Genomic DNA, 19,338 nt, shown 5'->3' with positions numbered 1-19,338 from the left:
GTTCCAGCTAAATGGGAAAGGGCGAAGGCGGCCTTAGCAGTGGACGTGGGAAAAGCCAAAGGCCTGCATAAGAAATGTAACTTGCACTGGTTAACAAAGGTTCTGAATGTCTTGGGATCACCCTGGTAACGTTCAGGAGCAGCCAGGGGGGAAGGAGTTGGGAGGACTATTGGAGTCGGGACTGGCGGTGTAGGGGAGGAGCTGCCCTCTCCAAACTCCGGGTCTGCAGGAAGGGAATGCTGAACGCTCTGTATGGTATCCAGCCTTTGGTGGATCACTGTGTTCGCGGCGGCCATATCTGCCCTTAGTATTGTAATTGCCTGAACTAAAGCAGTTATGGGTTCGTCCGTGGATCCCTGCATCGTCTAACACGACTATACGGCTTCTCAGTCTGTTCTGACTTGAGTGTCGTGTAGACCGATGAGACCTCCGTCCCCAAGTGACGCACAGGGGAACGAAATAGAAACCTGCTGTGCGACCCTTGAGGCCACAGGTGAGAGATGTCTTCCCAGATCCACGGAGCCTCTGGAACACCGATGCTGCTGTCAAGAAGGAAGGAGGTTAAGCACCAGGCAATCACAATACAGGCAGGTAAACAAAAGAATCTAAAGTGTCTTACCTATCTGGTGTAAGGGAGACCCAGGTAACCTAGTAGGGTGGTTCGAGGCTCATTAGATGCGGCGGTCCCTGGAATGGTAGAACCGCAGGTTAGCGTGGATGAAGAGTAGCCACCTGTGGGAGTCAGGGCTTGACTTGAATCCCCAATAGGGAAAAAGGCGTAGAAGATCAGCAAGGTACCAAGGGATGATCCAAAGACAAGTCGAGGTGCAGTCCAAATATCCGGCAACAGGTAAACAGTTCCAAGCAAAAGTACCAAGGGGTGTCCGAGGGAGTCCGAGATTGAGTTCCGTGATCAAGGTAACAAGGAGCAAGATGTAACGCCAAACAGTGTCCGAAGCCAGCTGAGAAGCAATGAGCGTTCTGTCTCTCAGAGCTTTATACTGATCGCCCCTGGGTCATGTGACTTCTCTGGATCATGTGACGTCCACCAAGATCACATGGGGAACGCCATAGCGTATCACGTGACCGGCGTGAAGACGTAAGGCCGCCCTTTCTGCTATACGTTCTCCAAGGCAGTTGCCAATGCAGAAAGGGTTGCAATCGAGCCCGTACACTGGTACGGAGTTTTCGGTTCTGTGGTTTCACCGAATCACTTGAGCCTCGAAGCTTGGGAGGAGATGTTGGGGGAATGTGAGCAGTGTTCTGATGTGTCGTGGCCTGGTGTGCAGAGGATCGCCTAACACTGTCTAGCTCCCTATCCAAATAGGCAACCCAGCCACACACACCACCACGACATCACCACATCCCAAATCCAGCTGTTAACCATTCATGCCTGTCTAGCTCCCTATCTAAATAGGCAACCCCGCCACACACAACACCATGACATCACCACATCCCAAATCCAGCTGTTAACTATTCATGCCTGTCTAGCTCCCTATCTAAATAGGCAACCCCGCCACACACACCACCACGACATCACCACATCCCAAATCCAGCTGTTAACCATTCATGCCTGTCTAGCTGCCTATCCAAATAAGCAACCCCTCCACACACACCACCACGACATCACCACATCCCAAATCCAGCTGTTAACCATTCATGCCTGTCTAGCTCCCTATCTAAATTGGTAACACCGCCACACACACCACCACCAGATCACCACATCGCCACACCGCAAGCATGTATTCGAATAGTTAACATACCATTTTCCAGATCTAAACCTTGCATGAATATCCAGGAGCTCTTTAGATCCACCCACTGGGGCTGTGACTCTGATAAGTGGTTGATCAGGGGATTCACGACAAATGAAACTGAAGCGCGGGCTGGAAGCGCATTGTGGTGGGAAGGATTGTAGGGGTCATGTCGGGTGATTTGTTGTGCGGTTGTAATTTGTAATTTATTGCAGGTAGATGGGTATTGGGTAATTAAGGAATATGGGATGTGGGACTGATTTGGCTGTGTGGTGCAGTAGAAGGAACCTTTACCCACAATGCTGAGCACAGGGATGTGTGCTAGCACAGCTAGATGTCAAACGAGAGGGATGCCCCCCTCATGCCTGGGTGGGATACTAGAAATGCGTGCCTCTCTAATGAGGGGTGTTGGAGAGGCCAGGGTGGGATAGTAGAAATGCGTGCCTCTCTACTGAGAGGTGTTGGAGAGGCCAGGGTGGGATAGTAGAAATGCGTGCCTCTCTACTGAGGGGTGTTGGAGAGGCCAGGGTGGGATAGTAGAAATGCGTGCCTCTCTACTGAGGGGTGTTGGAGAGACCAGGGTTGGATAGTAGAAATCCGTGCCTCTCTACTGAGGGGTGTTGGATAGGCTGGGGTGGGATAGTAGAAATGTGTGCCTCTCTACTGAGGGGCGTTGGAGAGGCGAGGGTGGGATAGTAGATATGTGCGCCTCTCTACTGAGGGGTGCGGGAGGGGCCAGGGTGAGATAGAAGAAATGCGTGCCTCTCTACTGAGAGGTGTTGGATAGGCCAGGGTGGGATAAGAAGAACAGGGCCCTTTTTTTCTAGGCAGGGCTGTCAGAGGGTTTGGTGAGGCCCGGGAACAAAAATGTAGTGAGGCCCCTTTCTATATTTGGCGCTGGACCAACATCAATGCAGCACCAGCTACAGAAGACGCGACAGCTCTCCTTTGAGTTTATGGTTCAAAGACCCTGAATTTGGTTTATTATGACTGCAGAAATAACAGTGATCAAGGGATAGGATAATGTTTGCATTGAAATGCCAATCATTTAACACCACCAGGCACCATTAAGCACCAATAACCAGCTCCTATGTGGAATGGGAGCAAGCTTTGTGTCACTGTGGTGGTGCAGAAGATGTGTAACACCCACATGCCACCACATAGATCCAACACAACCATCTGTTTGGCTCGAATCTCCACCAAGGTAAAATGAAGACCAGTCTCTCCAGCAGAGGTTGACTCAAGGGCCATGAGTGTCACCGGCAGGTGCTGAGCTTATCATCGGCACCCCCTCTTTCCATAAGCAGTCCCATGCTTCATTGCCAAACCTACTAAGCACCCATCTTTAGAGGGGACCATTTCTCCTTCGCCACATAGGTGTCCGTTTCCAATACATCCTCCCTCACATTCCCTCCCGAGTTACCATATCGTATTAGGGGAAGCATGATTCTGTTTTTCCCCTGGAAGCATATGCATAACAAATAAAAGAAAACCTGCTGTGTACAGGTAGGTCACCCGGGACCCTCATAATGTAAGGGCGTCTGTCTGAGTGGCTATCTCTCTCATCCTAGTGTTGCAGCTAAACCTCCCTGAAAAGCAGCCAATCGACTGCCGTCGCTCTGAAACAGTTCCATAAAGACCCCTCTCTGAATTTGACACAACCTCGGTGGGCGTGTCAGTCGGTCAGTTGCAAAGGGTTTCTATTGGGTCCTGCTGCAGCACATCCGCTTTGGACATTGGGCAAGAGAAAAAAACAGGGGAATTCTACATATTAAATAATGCAAGCTAAAACAGCTGTACACTTCTGAATTGAACACTTTATAGCAACATGACACATTTGGGTTTGCTTGCCTATGCCTCTCTCTGCTGCATTGTATACAAAAATAATACAAGACTCAAGCCCTCAAGCAAGAAACATTAATATAAGCAGGAACAAAATTGCAAAGATGTTCACCTAGAACGCACTGATAAAATTATAATTGCTCTTTTATAACGCGCTTAATATCAGCAAGTGGTTTCTAAGGGTGGGATCAGGATTCGAACCTGTGTGGTGCTGCATTGTCTTGCTTCCAAGGAAATGAAGTTGCCTCTGAGCTATCCTTCCTCCCTAATCCATTGTCTTCCCGATGAGCATTAGTAAATCTCCCGTTTTGCTGTCAAGAAAGGCCCAGGAGCGATTTTAGTTTATCAGGCGAACTCCGTTATCATAGCCCAAATGACTCTGCTGGATATAGCTGAAACAATTTCTTAAATGTCAATTGGAATTTTACTAGCATGAGCCGCTCTGACTTGGAACCACTTGCAATATTCCAGCCCTGCTTTGCCAATGCTTGTTCAGTTTTACATAGCATTTTTGTAAGGTCGTCCCTGTGTTAAGCACTACCAATTCGACTCTTAAGTGGACGGAAGCACAGAGAGTGAAGGTGATTTGCCCAGGGTCACACAATTTGGTAATGTGAGGGAATTCAACTTTCCTGTTTCCAAATTATACAGTTTGACACAAATAAGAAATGTCATATCGAGAAAATTTAGCAGGCCTCCTGCGCAAATATTTGTTGTGCATTGGTTAGAAATGATTAGAATAACTTGTACACCTGTGGACGGACGCACCATATCTTTTATCGATCTGTGTTGTCTTTCGGAGGTCTGGACCCCACCAAACATATAACCTACATCATTCATTTGACTTTTTTTCCGTGAAACAAGTAGGACTTATAAATTAACCCCACACTATATACGGTTATAGAAACCTGTTAGGAAATAAAAACATGTCCACTTTCAGAGGAGAAATGGCCAAAACAGGAAATGCATTTAGTGGACTATTAATGTGGTTTAATAGATAGATTAAAACATTAGAAATGCATGTCTGTTATTCACACAGTGGGATATTCAATACATGGAAGGACACATGCTGTGAATTAGGATTTCACAAGTTGACAAACTTAATGAAACAAAACACACTTCAAGATTTCAGAATACAAGATTACCTGCTACATTTTTAAAAGAAAAGAATGCCACTCTTGCAACAACAAGGAAAACACGGTGCATTGCTGCAGACAGCTGTTGACACTGCAGCTGCACTGCATTAAATTGTGCTCCAGATGTTCCCAAGATGAGAGTGGCCCTTCAGGAAGGCCCAGCACACAACAGATGAATGGGAGGCAACAGGGAGAAAGCACAGGCAGCTCTACGTGCCCTGTCAGGTCTGGGCCTGGACACCAAGATAAATAAATAAATAAATAAATAAATGCTCCCTTCATGTCCCATGTGTAGCGTGAGGCCAGGGGCAAATTGCCCCACTCCTCCTCACCCCGATGATGTCCTTGTTTCTGGGTGGGATTTGATGGTGGTGGAAGCAGGGAGGAGGGACCTGGAACCTGAGATGTTGAGTTGGGTCTAGGGTACCGATATGTGTGGGTGGGAGCAAAGTGCCTACTCACTGGTTTGGGGGTATGCGGGTAAGGCACCCTGACTACAGAAGGGTGTACGAGAAATCTTGCAATAGCTGCGTGATGGGTTGTAGAGACTTACACCCTTAGTGTTAGTGGGTTAGGAGAGATGAACTGTAGCCTCATTGCTTAGTGAGGTAGAATGGACATAGATCCTCACTACTGAGGTGTTAGGAGTGGTCTGCAGCCTCATTACTGAGTGGGTTGGAAGGGACTTGCACATCCCCTGCTGGTAGGAGTAGTAGGGATCTGCAACCTTGGTGCTCAGCAGCACAGGAGGGGCACCCACCCTACCTGGTGAGAAGTGTAAGAGGGGCTTGCACCCACATCGCTCATACCCTGTACTCTCCTCTCCCTGCCTTTCAGGACTATGCTGTCCCTGCCATCAGCGTGTTCACGGAGAACAACGGAGAAGGTAAGAAGATGAAGTTCCTGGACGCCGCGCCCGACGCACGGATCTTCGGGCAGCCCGTGAAGGCGGCTTCCATCATCATCCACTCTGGCCTGTAAGCCGTAGGGTCTGGGGAGTGGGTTTAATGGATGAATGGTATAAAACCTCATGGATCAGGTGGGAAGAGGGCATCAATGGGTTGCTCTGGAGTAAATTTGCCGGCCTTTAGGTTTGAGAGCTGTTTGTGCTTTAAGATGCGCTGACTTCAGAAGAATGAAAGGCTGAATTGGCCATGCTGGGATTCAAACCTGCAGATCACACACAGATCACAGCAGCAAGCGCTCAACCTGCTAAGTTATCTTACCGGCTCAATTGTCAATGTATACTTTGCCAGTTACCACTTTAGTGCTCTCCCGGAGTTGAGCTTTGCCTGTAGTATGTATTGCTGCCTGAAATGAACCAACCAGCAGTAAAACAACTAACCGTCTAAAGAAAGAGTGTGTTGAAAGATTTGCGTTCACTCAGAGCCTGGGCCTGATGTCGGTTCTGCAGTGAAACACATGCCTGCGTTTTTACATTGCCCTCATGAAGCCCTTCAAGGTTGTGTGACCTGGAATTGCCTTCTGCATCTGTTGGGTTTGTTCTATGATTCACACCTGACAGCTCATTCTGCCGGTGTGCATTTCTGGCACGCACCACGTACAGTGAACTCAGACGTGGGTGACATTCTCCCGTTTTAACTCAACCTCCTAAATGTTTCCTCAATCAGCCTCAGCCAACCATTTCATGAAGAGCTTAGAGAGACTGAGGCCTTCTCTGTGCGCTAGACGCAAATTCCCACGCATTCACAGTGTGACCAGCCTTAGCCGTCCACTATGTGATCTCTTGACGAAACTGGGTGTCCGTTTTTCCACCTATGCTGATGGCACTCAGCTCATCACTGATTTAAGCGGCGAATACGAAAAGGATGCTGGGAGGATTTCCTTGATCTACCGATCCATTCATAATTGGATGGCAGCTAAAGGCATGTGCCTAGAGGCTGCAAAAACGGAGCTCTTGATCTGTGGGTCGTCACAAGCACGCTCAAAACTTGGCAGCAAGTACGCTGGCTTTCTTATTGATAAGCAATGTTTCAGCGCAGTGGCCAAAGTTAAGACCCTATGGGTAGTTCTCGAAGCATCATGACATGACCAGCATCCGAGATTACTCCGGTTGGTGAAACCCTATGTTTCAGAAGCCAACTGCACCACGCTGGTTTGTGCACTATTCATGCCTAGGATCGACTATTGTAGCGCGTTGTTAGCTGGCGCTAGTAAGGGCAGTCTGGGGAAACTTCAAGTTCTGCCAAACGATGCAGTGCGCTTCGTGAAAAGCATACCCAGGCACGAGCCAATATCGATCCATAGCAGAAACCTACATTGGCTTTCAGTTGAGGCTAGAATCCACTTTAAGCTCAGCACTATGTTTGTTTGTTTGTTTGTTTATTTATTTATATATCGCACCAGACCCAAGGGTATTGGGGCGCGAAGACATGAAGAGGGTTGTCAACTTAAGTTACAGAATCAGCAGAATGAAATACAGTACAGCCATGGTTACAATGCTCTATACAGGCACAGACGTGGAGAGAGGAACCAAAACAAGGTACATACAATTAGTAGGGGGAATGCATAAAAAAGGCGGAGCATACATACAGTGGATCTCTGAGCGGCTGGTGCGGTATGGTCAGACGTCATGTTCCTTTAGCCTTCTTTCTACAGTTTTGATTTTGATTGGTTATATATTTATGTATATTATATGTATTTTGTATATATTGTAAATAAATGAATAAAAAAAAAAAAAATGTTCCTTTAGCCAATGAATGAGGTTGGATCTGAATTGTAAGTAGGGGAGATCTTCCCTTAAGGCAGGGGGAAGGGAGTTCCAGTGTTGAGCTGCTTTGACAGGGAAGTATATAAATGTCTTTATGCACACGCACCTAATTATCTAAACGATTCTGTTAATGTCTTCAACCCCAAGGGAACCACCAAGTCTATTGACGCTGTGCATTTGATTGGCCCTAAGAGCAAAGAGGCTAGAAGCATAGGTAGATCGTTCTCGACACAGGCAGACTTGGTATGGAATAATCTCCCTAAGGGGCTGCATGTCGATAGCAACTTAACCTTTAAGAAGCGACTGACCTATTTCAATACATTCTGTGGCAGGTTCCCTTCTTACTGTGGGCCTGGTCCCCCAATTTGTCTTTCTTCTGCTCCCTGATGCCTGCGGGCTGTGCCGCATTCCAAATAAATAAATCCCTAAACCTGCTCTGCACTTTCAGTGGAATAATTGATACTGTGTAAATGGCACGCATCAAACACTGAATTGCATTGCATATGTGAAATATTAGTTGTTCTTAATATGCACAACCTAACTGCCAATATTTTAAAAATGTTGGACCTTTGAATAGAGGGATTAGTCCAGATGGGATTTAAATAAGTAGCCAGCATATGATGTACACTGGGTCTCATTATACGTTTGGCGGTATCTCAGGGGTAAATCCACTGAGATACCACCAAACTGTATTACCGTTACTGCCCCTTGGTCCAGTGGTATTAATGCCAGATTCCAAGTGGTGGTAGGTGGGGTTATTCCTCATAGGACTCCATGCAGGATTTTGGCACTGTTACCGGCAACAGTAATTCAGCTGGCAGTACTACCGCCAAATTTGCCGTTTTTGGGTGTTAAGGTGGCGGAATTACCTCCAGCTTCTTGCTGGAGGTTTTTCCTGCACATCACCCCCAAACTTGTAGTTCGGCGGTGCGGTAATGCAGTAGTAACGGTATTACCGCCACATTTGTACTGCACCAACAAACTTATAATGCAGCCGACTGATCTCTACACTGGACGCTTCTAAACCCACTAAGGAATCTTTCCAGCGGTATAGTGTCCTTGCATCAATGCCTTTTTTTACGACAGGTGTTTTTCTGCAGCATTTTTGCTGAAAAAAAGTTTCGATTTTTTTTTGCCGGGTGGGCAAGGGCATTTAAATGGTTGGGATTGCCGGGAATAAAAAATAAATAGGTAATTGATGGGGTTTTTGGGGGCACCTCCTCAAAAAATTTTTTTTACAAAATTCAACAGGTTTTTTTCAGCAAAAATTCTGTGGCAAAACACCTGTCGTAAACACGGGTGTCGATGAAATGACATAGAACACTTTCCAGAAAACACTCCAGTACTCTCTTCTGATGTCTTCTTACCTGCAGGTATGAGAAGGAGGGGGCGATTAGGCTTTTTAAATGTGAAAATCTGCGTGGTTCAATTTAGACCTTCTATAAATGCTCGAGCACATTTGAGTTCAGAATTCCCATTGGTCCATCATATCTTTAGCTGGTTCGATGGGCATGTGTTCCTGAGTGCCCGTGAGGTTGACGTCAATTGCTAGTTGTGAGAATCTGAAGCATATCAAAGATAAATGACTTCATGTTACTGGGCTTCTTATAGCGCACTCTGCCATTTACATGGCCTCCAGGCGCCCTGGCCGATCTGAGAGTTAGGTGGGGGTTGGAATAATGCGGGGAGAGGGAAAATCCTAGGTTGCTTTGCGGATGTGTTGATGCCTGCAGCTCGGAAGTACCCGGGTACTGTGCGCTGGTCTTTTTCTTGGTGTCCTGCCCCAAGGGCATAGGAGTATTTGTGTCCAGAGTGGAGCCTGGTGTCCCCTTGGCGCTAGGATGCATTGACCGAGGCAGTGATATGTAAGTTGGTTGTAGAGGGGTAGAGTACTGGTGTTTGACCTCTGTAAGTATGGATTTTGAATTGCTGTGTGAGAGTGGCGTGGTAGGTCTTTTGAAGAAGAGAGTGTGAGTGCTGTGGCAAACCATTCATACCATGAGCTAACACTTATCAGGGACGCTGTGGAGCAAAATACATGGGGTCATCAAATTAACAAGGTCAAACAGTTCAACTAGAGGAAACTGTACAGTGGTAAGGAGCAAAGTACTGTGCAGCACATTTAAACTCGGGCAAACAATTCATACAGTGGGCAACAGTTAATCGAGGATTCTAATGAGCAACATGCAGTGGGACGATTAAACTAGGGCAAACAATGTATACATTGGGGCATCAATTAAACGAGGGCAAATGATAGAAATGAGAGTGTGTCACTGTGTGTGTGCAAGTGTGAAAATGTGCGATTGAACATGCGCAAGTGTACACATGTAGGAGTGTGCAAATGTGTACGTATTTTCTGCCCTGTGCATGCTACCTTCCATGCCCAAGTGATGGAGTGTCAGGGATATCTTCTGATGGAAGAACCAATGAAAATGAGCTTTTCATGTAATTGCATTTTAAAGTGGGAAAGCTCTGTGCCCCTCACCCTTTTCTATAATACCCATTACCTTTTTTAGATGTGGTGCTCATTCCCTGATAAACGAGCCAAAACAATGTAAATGCACCCGTGCAAATGCACTGATGCAAATGCAAAACGGTGCAAATGCACTGATATAAAGCCTGTCATCCTCTTGATACCCCAATATTGAGTCCCTATGGCAGTCTAGTGGCTCTGAGTGGCAGTCGGTAAGAGGAAAGGAAAGGCACATTTCTGGTGACATGTAATCAACTCTGGCCCTTCCTCATGTTCATATCAAAGGGCCAGACCTGCTGAGAAATATCAAGATTCCACAGCATTCAATTCCACCACAGGCACTAGACTGCCATAGGGATTCCACAGCAGTCAGATCCCACCAGAGGCACAAGACTGCCATTGGGATTCCACAGCGGCCAGATCCCACCAGAGGCACAAGACTGCCACTGGGATTCCACAGCGGCCAGATCCCGCCAGAGGCACACGACTGCCATAGGGATTCCACAGCGGTCAGATCCCACCAGACTGCCGTAGGGATTCCACTGCGGACAGATCCCACCAGTGGCACTAGACTGCCATAGGGATTCCACAGCAGTCAGATCCCACCAGATTGCCATAGGGACTTCACAGAAGTCAGATCCCACCAGAGGCACTAGACTGCCATAGGGACTTCACAGCAGTCAGATCCCACCACAGGCACTAGACTGCCATAGGGATTCCACAGCGGTCAGACCCCACCAGAGGCACAAGACTGCCATAGGGATTCCACAGCGGTCAGACCCCACCAGAGGCACACGACTGCCATAGGGATTCCACAGCAGTCAGACCCCACCAGAGGCACAAGACTGCCATAGGGATTCCACAGCGGACAGATCCCACCAGTAACACTAGACTGCCATAGGGATTCCACAGCAGTCAGATCCCACCAGATTGCCATAGGGACTTCACAGAAGTCAGATCCCACCAGCAGTACTAGACTGCCATAGGGATTGCACAGCAGTCAGATCCCACCAGACTCAGACTGTCATAGGGATTCCACAGCGGACAGATCCCACCAGTAACACTAGACTGCCATAGGGATTCCACAGCAGTCAGATCCCACCAGATTGCCATAGGGACTTCACAGAAGTCAGACCCCACCAGCAGTACTAGACTGCCATAGGGACTTCACAGAAGTCAGATCCCACCAGCAGTACTAGACTGCCATAGGGACTTCACAGAAGTCAGATCCCACCAGTAACACTAGACTGCCATAGGGATTCCACAGCAGTCAGATCCCACCAGATTGCCATAGGGACTTCACAGAAGTCAGATCCCACCAGCAGTACTAGACTGCCATAGGGATTGCACAGCAGTCAGATCCTACCAGACTCAGACTGCCATAGGGATTCCACAGCGGACAGATCCCACCAGTAACACTAGACTGCCATAGGGATTCCACAGCAGTCAGATCCCACCGGATTGCCATAGGGACTTCACAGAAGTCAGATCCCACCAGCAGTACTAGACTGCCATAGGGATTGCACAGCAGTCAGATCCCACCAGACTCAGACTGCCATAGGGATTACACAGTGGACAAATCCCACCAGTAACACTAGACTGCCATGGGGATTCCACAGCAGTCAGATCCCACCAGATTGCCATAGGGACTTCACAGAAGTCAGACCCCACCAGCAGTACTAGACTGCCATAGGGATTCCACAGCAGTCAGATCCCACCAGAGGCACAAGACTGCCTTAGCGATTCCTCAGCGGTCAGATCCCATTCCACAGCAGTCAGATCCCACCTTCTGTAACAGTGCACCAGTGGGCTCTGGATAAGCCCCTCTTCCTCTCTTCTCACTATGTGTCTTTCTTCCAGGTGGGTTGTGTACCATGAACCTTACTTCGAGGGACGGCCTTGCATCCTGGAACCAGGCGGTTATCCCACCCTGAAGGCTTGGGGTGGCGAGGAGCCCAAGATTTGCTCGCTACAGCCAATACAGATAGTAAGTGTGGGGCATGGGTGATCTAGGGCCGCTGTCTCGATCAGAAGCGTGCTCTACTGAGCTCCCAGCGAGTAGCCATGATGTTACCTGGACAGGTATCCTGGGCGTGGACAAAGGGACATTCTTATGGCTGGGTGGATGATTTCTCATGGGTGATGGGCAAGGATTATGTCTTCTGATTGACTTTCAGACAGATATGACAAGGGGTTGTCACACTCAGTGGTGTGCGACTATTGTTTGGAGGGGTAGCTTTAAACCTAAATGTCATAGCTTTTTCTTTTCCTTTTAGGGGTGCCCCACTGTTGAGAAGCCATTTGAGCCCAAGGTAAGTGAAAATGCAAAAACATCGTTTGAGTTATCCAAAGATCTACCCAAGCCACCACGTAGCACCTTCTCTAAGAAAAAAAAACAGCTTCTTCCCAGCACTGTCACACTTCTGCCCCATTCACGACGCAGCACTTAAACCTGTGGACAACTTCAGCCTGCTCTAAGGCATTTTGAATATTGGTGCACTGCTGCCTGTGCCATGCTTGCGGTCTTAGTGCCAGATAATGTTGTTGCACAGCTTCCTGTGCCATGCTTTGGGTCTTAGTCCCAGATAATGTTAGTACACTGCTGCCTGTGCCATGCTTGGGGTCTTAGTCCCAGGTAATGTTGGTGCACTGCTGCCTGTGCCATCTTGGATGTCTGATTTCCATTGCATATTGATGTGCTTCTGCCTGTTCCTGGGTCACTGATGAGTCCCAATGGATGTTGGTGGATCTCTGCCCGTTGCTTGCTTGTGGGCATGAATTCCAGATAATTATGTTGGACCGCGCTGCCTGATCCATTTTGAAGGATTTGAGAGCCAGATAATGATAAACCTTTGTTACTGTATCCAAGCTTTCGAGAATTGATCTGAAATTATTTCAGCACCTTTACTTAAAGGAAAATAAGAAGAAATGAAAAGAACAGCGTATATGCCTCGGGAGGTCTCCCAGTTGGGGCAAACCACTCCCAAGAATTTGCTCAATTATCATGGGGGAATAGTGACTCTCAGTGCAAGGGAACTAACTCAGTCCTTTCGCTCCTTTTTCCCAAGGAGATTTAGCCTCTAGGAAATAATATATGAGCAACGGTTCAGGACCCAACTCATTACCTGGGTTTTTGGATATCAAAGGTAGCAGCTTTTCTGCAGTGGCAGCGCTGTGTGATGCTCGCGGAGTGGTGTTGCTTTAGTGGGTCTCGGCCCTTTGTAGGTACTCTGAGAACAGAGAACACCAGCAGCAACTGAAAGAAACGTAGCCTCCAAGGCACAAGCTCAGTATTGTTAGAATCCTCAGCTTGCAACAGCGTATCTTCACCTGGTGGCAGACTTCAGCAGCGGGGTCCGTGGGTAAGAATCAAAGTTGCATCGTAGCCCCAGGAGCTGAAACAAAGTTGCAGGCAGGGATGTGCGAAACTGACGAATTTCGTTCCATGGAGAAATTGGCGAAGTCTGCTTGCTTCATGAAGAAAAAGTGGGCATTTTGGATATTTCCCTGGCCGAAATTCAGCTTTGGGCAAGTTTTGCTTCTAGCACCCACAATTTGGCCAATTAGCAGAGCCACAAAATGTTTTGTGACCTAATTGGCCAACATGTCGGGCACTCAAAAATAGAACCAAACAAAAAAACAATATGCTCCGAAAAGTGTCAAATCGTTGAAACAATCTGCTATGCTGAAGAGGTGAAAACGTAGACGAATTTTGCCTATTTCACTTCGCCATCAGTTATTTCGTCCACCCTTTTTTGCAGGCAGATATAGTGTACTGTGTCGGGAAGCCAGCAATACCTTCCATGGCAAAACAGGAAGCAGGAACAAGAAACAGAAAGCCACAGAGACAGTTGCAAAGCTTCCCCTAATTCAGGGAGAAGTCCATTTATAATCTTATAATCTTTGTGATCCAAGATATCGGAAGCCGCCTTGTTTGGGCAATAGAGGTGGCTTGATACGTGCAAAGGTCCCTTCTTCAGTGCAGTGAGCGGAGATTGGGACTCAAGTGCCAAGATCAGGCGCAGTGGCGAGATGCAGACAGAGAGCCCCTGTGGCTTGGGTTTGAAAGCCGGCAGTGGTACGCCCTGTGTGTGAGGTGGTATCGTGTGACAGATACCGTGAGACAGTGCTGAACTCTGATCTGCCTCATAGGTGTGTAGACTCGTGAGTGGGTCTGGGGGCACCTTTGTGGCAGGGAACTGCAGTAATCACTTTTAACGGGCTAGCCACACACTGCCCCTTTTTAATCTGCCGCTCTTTGACATTCTCGGCCCTGCTTTGTATTTGGGCTGCCTGGTGAGGGCAGGGGTCTCAGTGTCGTCTAATTGTGGAATGCAAACCTGCAGTTTGATGTTGGGTTGGACCGCATGCTTGGAGGTCGGAATATAGAGTTCTTTTATTCCTTCCCCTCTCCTTCACAATATCCTGAGGTATTTAGTTATGTGAGTTTCCACCTAATTGTTGCCAGAGAGTTTGTTTTCTGTGACACACAAAGCCACCCGCAGAGTTGACGTTGGACTGTATTCTGCGGTAGCCCGTGGGGAGGCATGGAGAACTGGAGAACTGGAATTATTGGCTAACCCTAAACATCTGGAAGAGAGTTTGGAGCTCTGAGTAAGGAACGCCATCCACGATCTCACCCTAAAACATGAATGTTGATTTGAGAAATGTCTGTGATTTAGCCCTTATTGCTGTGAACAACCCTGTCATATCCTTGCCATTGTGTTGCTAATTATGCATGGGCTACGGAGCAATACGCTAGCGGAAGATAGTGCCTGCTCTACTCGTCCGTTCAATTCGGAGAGTCAATCTTATGCAGCAGCTGCTCAGAAAAAATGTCTAAATTACAAACTGACATTGAGACATGTTTCACAAAGCACAATTGAGAAACCAGGATCAAATTGCATCTACAACGATAAATGCCTTTCTCTCTGACAACAAACATGTAATGTCTGCTGATAACATTAGACTGGGTGTGGAGTCATTAATAATAGCAGAGAAAGAGGAACTACCCTCGCTAGCACTACGTACAACCGCTGAGACGACAAATGATAATTCTCAAGAACAAAGTGAAATTATAAAGGAATCGGGAAGGATAATGAATGCTCCTGACTAATCAGATCTTCACACTAGATCACCCTCACTGTTCGGTAATGACTATAAATCAGTTGAGCCCTCCTCATTTGCTTATTATCCATCTAAAGATGCACCACCACCTCCTAAAATGCAAGACTATTCTGATATAAACCAACCCATGGCATATTCCTCATTACCTCCTCTTAAATTCAAATCCCCTTGTATATTGTATGGGACCAAAGGCCAAACATATAATGAACAATAAAATAGCCCTCATAGAAGGATATATTATAGCTAAATCAAATGGACAGGAATGTGAAAGTTGCAAGGGGTTTGAGAATTCGGGAAAAAACAGAGAGCAGAGCATCAGATGAAATACTGTTGGAAGAAACCCTGATTAATGTTTGTCAAAATAAAAACAGCACCACTCCCAAGAAGTTAATTCACTGTGATGTGCAAGTTCAAAATAAGACAAAAAGGAAAGGAAACTCAAAACGTAAGAAAAAGTCCCAAAATATTAAGAACAGTCCTACGAGAAGTAATGCAGGCTCGAGAAAATTCTTAAGAAAAAGTCTGTGGGTTGACGCTTCAACAACTGCCTGAAACATAGTATTTGCATTAGTAAGGATTACAATATTGAAAACACAACACACACTTGGGGTCGACCGCACAGGTACATATCAATGGCTAACCACGAATGAAACATGGTGTAGAACAATCAAACGACAAGTGTTCCAGTCCTGATGATCACGGTCGATGGAGCTGTCAGTCTCCATACCTCGTGCTGCTGAAGAACATCTAGGGCTGCTGTCAATGTGGTGGACGCTTCAGCATCTCCCTGAAAGACAGTACTTGCATTAGTATGGATAACACTAATTATAACTGAATACAAACACCAGGGGACAACAACTAAGGTGTATATCAATTGGAAAGCACTAACCAAACAATTGGTAAAATAATCACACGATACATAAAAACTATTACTTGACATGCATAAAACAAGTCTGTAGCGGAATAGCCAAGTATGATTACCTGATACGCGCTAGAAGTGGTTGATAACTGCGGGCACGTCACGGATGTAGAATGTTCTTGCTTCAGATTCAGTGGATAGTCAAGCAGTTGTAAAGGTAAATGATTGTTTGATAATGAAATGCAAATATTAAAAAATTGCCATGTAAACCGACAGAATACTTGAGAATAATGCTATTGAAAATGCGCAAAATAGTACAGTTCCCTGTGCCCATAAATAGATTTCCTTTGGGGGTTGTAAAATCGAAAAATAATTTATTGATAAATGTCATTATTCAAAAATCTATACACTCATATCAATATCAAAAGTATTACAAGGGAGTATTATAAGGGACACAACACCTAAAATATCAATTAATCCATTCGGCTACCTACACACTACCGCAAGGTCTAAAGCTAAATCCGGACACTTGACTCACCAGTGGCGGAATGTGGACGAATAGAGTTGGAATAGCGTTTGCGAGCAATTTTCGTGTCGTTCGCCGTTTATTCTTCTTTGTTACCCAAGATGTGGCGTACATGTTCGAGGAAAAGTGCCGGCTGCAGATGCGGCATCGATGACCCCTCTTGTCCTCTAAGACTTGTTGGACTCTACTTTCCAGCTCATCCAGTGGATATCCGCAATGTCTGACCCATTCTCTTATTCGATCAACAGTTTTCGGGAATACATGCATTTCAGTGCCTTCAGATTTAGCATGGGTCTTCGAAGGGCAACCGCTAATCGAACAGGCAGGCATTGTTGAAAATTCTGAAAAATAAATATCAAGATTATTATAAAACCTTGATGAATAAAAATGTCATAAAAAAGTAAATGAACCATACCATGTTCAATGCAAGGTTTGTTTTGGTTGCCGGAACTATACCAGTTCATCATGTGCAGCTTAGTATTTGCATAAGTTACAGACATTTTTTAAATGATGTGACTAAACTCAGAACATGTGACTCGTCCCTTGGATGTTCTGTCTTGCACGAAAAGGAAACATGCTTACATTATAGACTGGACCCCCCGAAGGATGCAATTCGATGACAATTGACACAGATGAAAATAAATAGATCTATTGATAGCATAACAATTGAAACTCAAGTCAATAGCAATGAGACCAATGACCCTAGCACTATTGGGTACTGTAATCGCAAATAGATAGAAATGTAAAAATGACCGAAATATGACTAGGATACATGGCCTTACCTTGACCAACAAACAGTTGGATTCAGCAGGCCGAGCAGTATGTTGCAGGAGAACAGGTAGATGGCCACAGGTAGCACACTGACGAGTTTGCTCGAAGCGGTCACAGATAGCACGATGACGAGCAGATTAGCATAGATCTCAGTGCTTCTCAGGTAGAAGGTTCAGGAGTTGACTTGCAAAGCACAAAGATGTTCTCATGAGACATATCAAGTGGTCTATAAAGTATTACAAACAGGGGTGTGTTTGTGAATGAATGACGTGTGTATGTCGTGGTATTATGTGGTTTGCAGGGGGGCGGCCTGCCTCAGGGGAGGCATACCTGGAGACACGGGGTCTGAGGAGGCCATGTGAGTGATGGCCCCTGGGCGTGGGATACCTTTTGAAGTGTACATGCTGTTTGGCACCTTGGCCGTTTGCGCCCATGACAGCCCCCCATGCCAGCGCTCATCCCCGGGTGCAAACCGCCTTTGATAGAGGGGGGTGGGATGGATGGGCCTGGGGTGTGCAGATAAGGCACAGGAAGACTGATGAATGGAGACACACTTATGTGGATTGCAGGGGGGCGGCCTGCCTCAGGGAAGGCCTGCCTAGAGACACGGGGTCTCAGGAGGCGACTTGAGCGATGGCCCCTGGGCGTGGGATACCTTTTGAAGTGTACATGCTGTTTGGCACCTTGGCCGTTTGCGCCCGTGACAGCCCCCCATGCCAGCGCTCATCCCCCGGTGCGAACCGCCTTTGATAGAGGGGGGTGGGATGGATGGGCCGGTGGGCATGCAGGCAAATGTGTGGGAGCGAGGGGCCATCAGGCCCCTCTCATCCTTTACTTCTCAGTAGAAACTCGGACCAAGTGCCTCCAGTAGTGGGTTCGCCGTTGCCCTTATGTGATGTTAACTTTGGTTGACATTCGTGTAGATGGGACCACTGAGCAGGACACGGGGCATCCATTTTTGTACCCCCTTTCCACTCCATCTTCTTGACCAGGCCTCACTGCGCAGAGCACATGGCCCCCACCCTCGTTCCCACTCTGACTGGAAAACTCCAGAGGTATTTGCAACAGCTAATAAATGTAACACATCACTCTTCCTCTGATATCACTGACCTGCATGTGAACCAACCTAAACTAAGCACATAGCTCGTTCATCTCCACAAACGTGTCCTTGCCCACGCACCCTCGCCAGTGGAAACTTACTGCCATTCTGACCCTGTGTCCCTGCAAGGTATTCTCTTCATGTGCCAGACCACTGACCACGCCATGATGCCCACCTAGCAGATCCCCAACTAACATTAGACCCATACTGCAGTATATCGTTGCCTATCAATAACAAATGCCACATACTGGAGATTCTTGTGAGCACAGACCCACACTTCAAACAGTGTATTAAAGTGGTCAAGACCCTTAACCTAAGGCCTGTATAATCCAATGTTGATTGATAGTATAGATATATGTGTGACTTTTATAGAGACATAACTGACTGAAAGACTTTTAACAAGTGTTATTTAGTGCATGCATTATTGAGAATATATTATGTTAGCTTAGATAGGGACCACCCTGCTTCCCAGCGACCTGACCTTCACCCATTCGGAGCACAGATGTCTGACATCCATCCTTGAATGGAGACACACTTGATTCATTTAAAAAATCGAAACAACCGTTGTTAAAATATATGTGGTGTTTTATTTTGTATCTTATTTTGATGGCACAAAAATGCAAGACTTTAGACATTGTACAGGTCAGGTTGCAGCACAGCGAGAGAAAATCCCCTGTACTGACCGCTGTCACTCGGGAACGTTTCTCTTATGGCACGAAAGGCACAGGCGGGTATTACTCTTCGAACGCGGTGTCCACGCCTCCCGTGAAGCCACCATGTAAAGGAACGATAGGCCACCAGCCGGTACCACCTGTGAAAAAGAATGATACAAACTGTTTTTAAATGAACAAGATAAGTTTAATAAACGTTTGTTGTCAATGACAATTCTTGTAACTAATGGCATTCTACTCGGACAAATGCTAACCTGACACTGCACACTATTGAACGACTTTCATGCATTACAATGATATGTATATGTAATTTTGGATATAGTAGAAGACCATGAAATAGGAGTGGCATGAC

The 19,338-nt window shown here is 46.7% G+C and overlaps 1 protein-coding gene across 3 annotated transcripts in view; it reads left to right on the top strand.

Moving 5' to 3' along the window:
- CRYBG2 (crystallin beta-gamma domain containing 2) overlaps positions 1-19,338 on the top strand; it is a 723,752-nt gene that overhangs the window by 577,013 nt on the left and 127,401 nt on the right. For all 3 annotated transcript variants that reach the window (XM_069622850.1, XM_069622849.1, XM_069622851.1), the window contains exons 8-10: positions 5,567-5,706; positions 11,794-11,920; positions 12,210-12,245. In XM_069622850.1, coding sequence (XP_069478951.1) covers positions 5,567-5,706; positions 11,794-11,920; positions 12,210-12,245 — 303 coding nt within the window. The remainder of the gene's footprint in view (positions 1-5,566; positions 5,707-11,793; positions 11,921-12,209; positions 12,246-19,338) is intronic.

Source organism: Ambystoma mexicanum, chromosome 11 (assembly GCF_040938575.1).
Source record: "Ambystoma mexicanum isolate Mex_15411 chromosome 11, UKY_AmexF1_1, whole genome shotgun sequence".
Lineage (NCBI taxonomy): Eukaryota > Metazoa > Chordata > Amphibia > Caudata > Ambystomatidae > Ambystoma > Ambystoma mexicanum.
The sequence above is the reverse complement of the archived record's forward strand: the minus strand, read 5'-3'. Positions and strand labels throughout refer to the sequence as shown.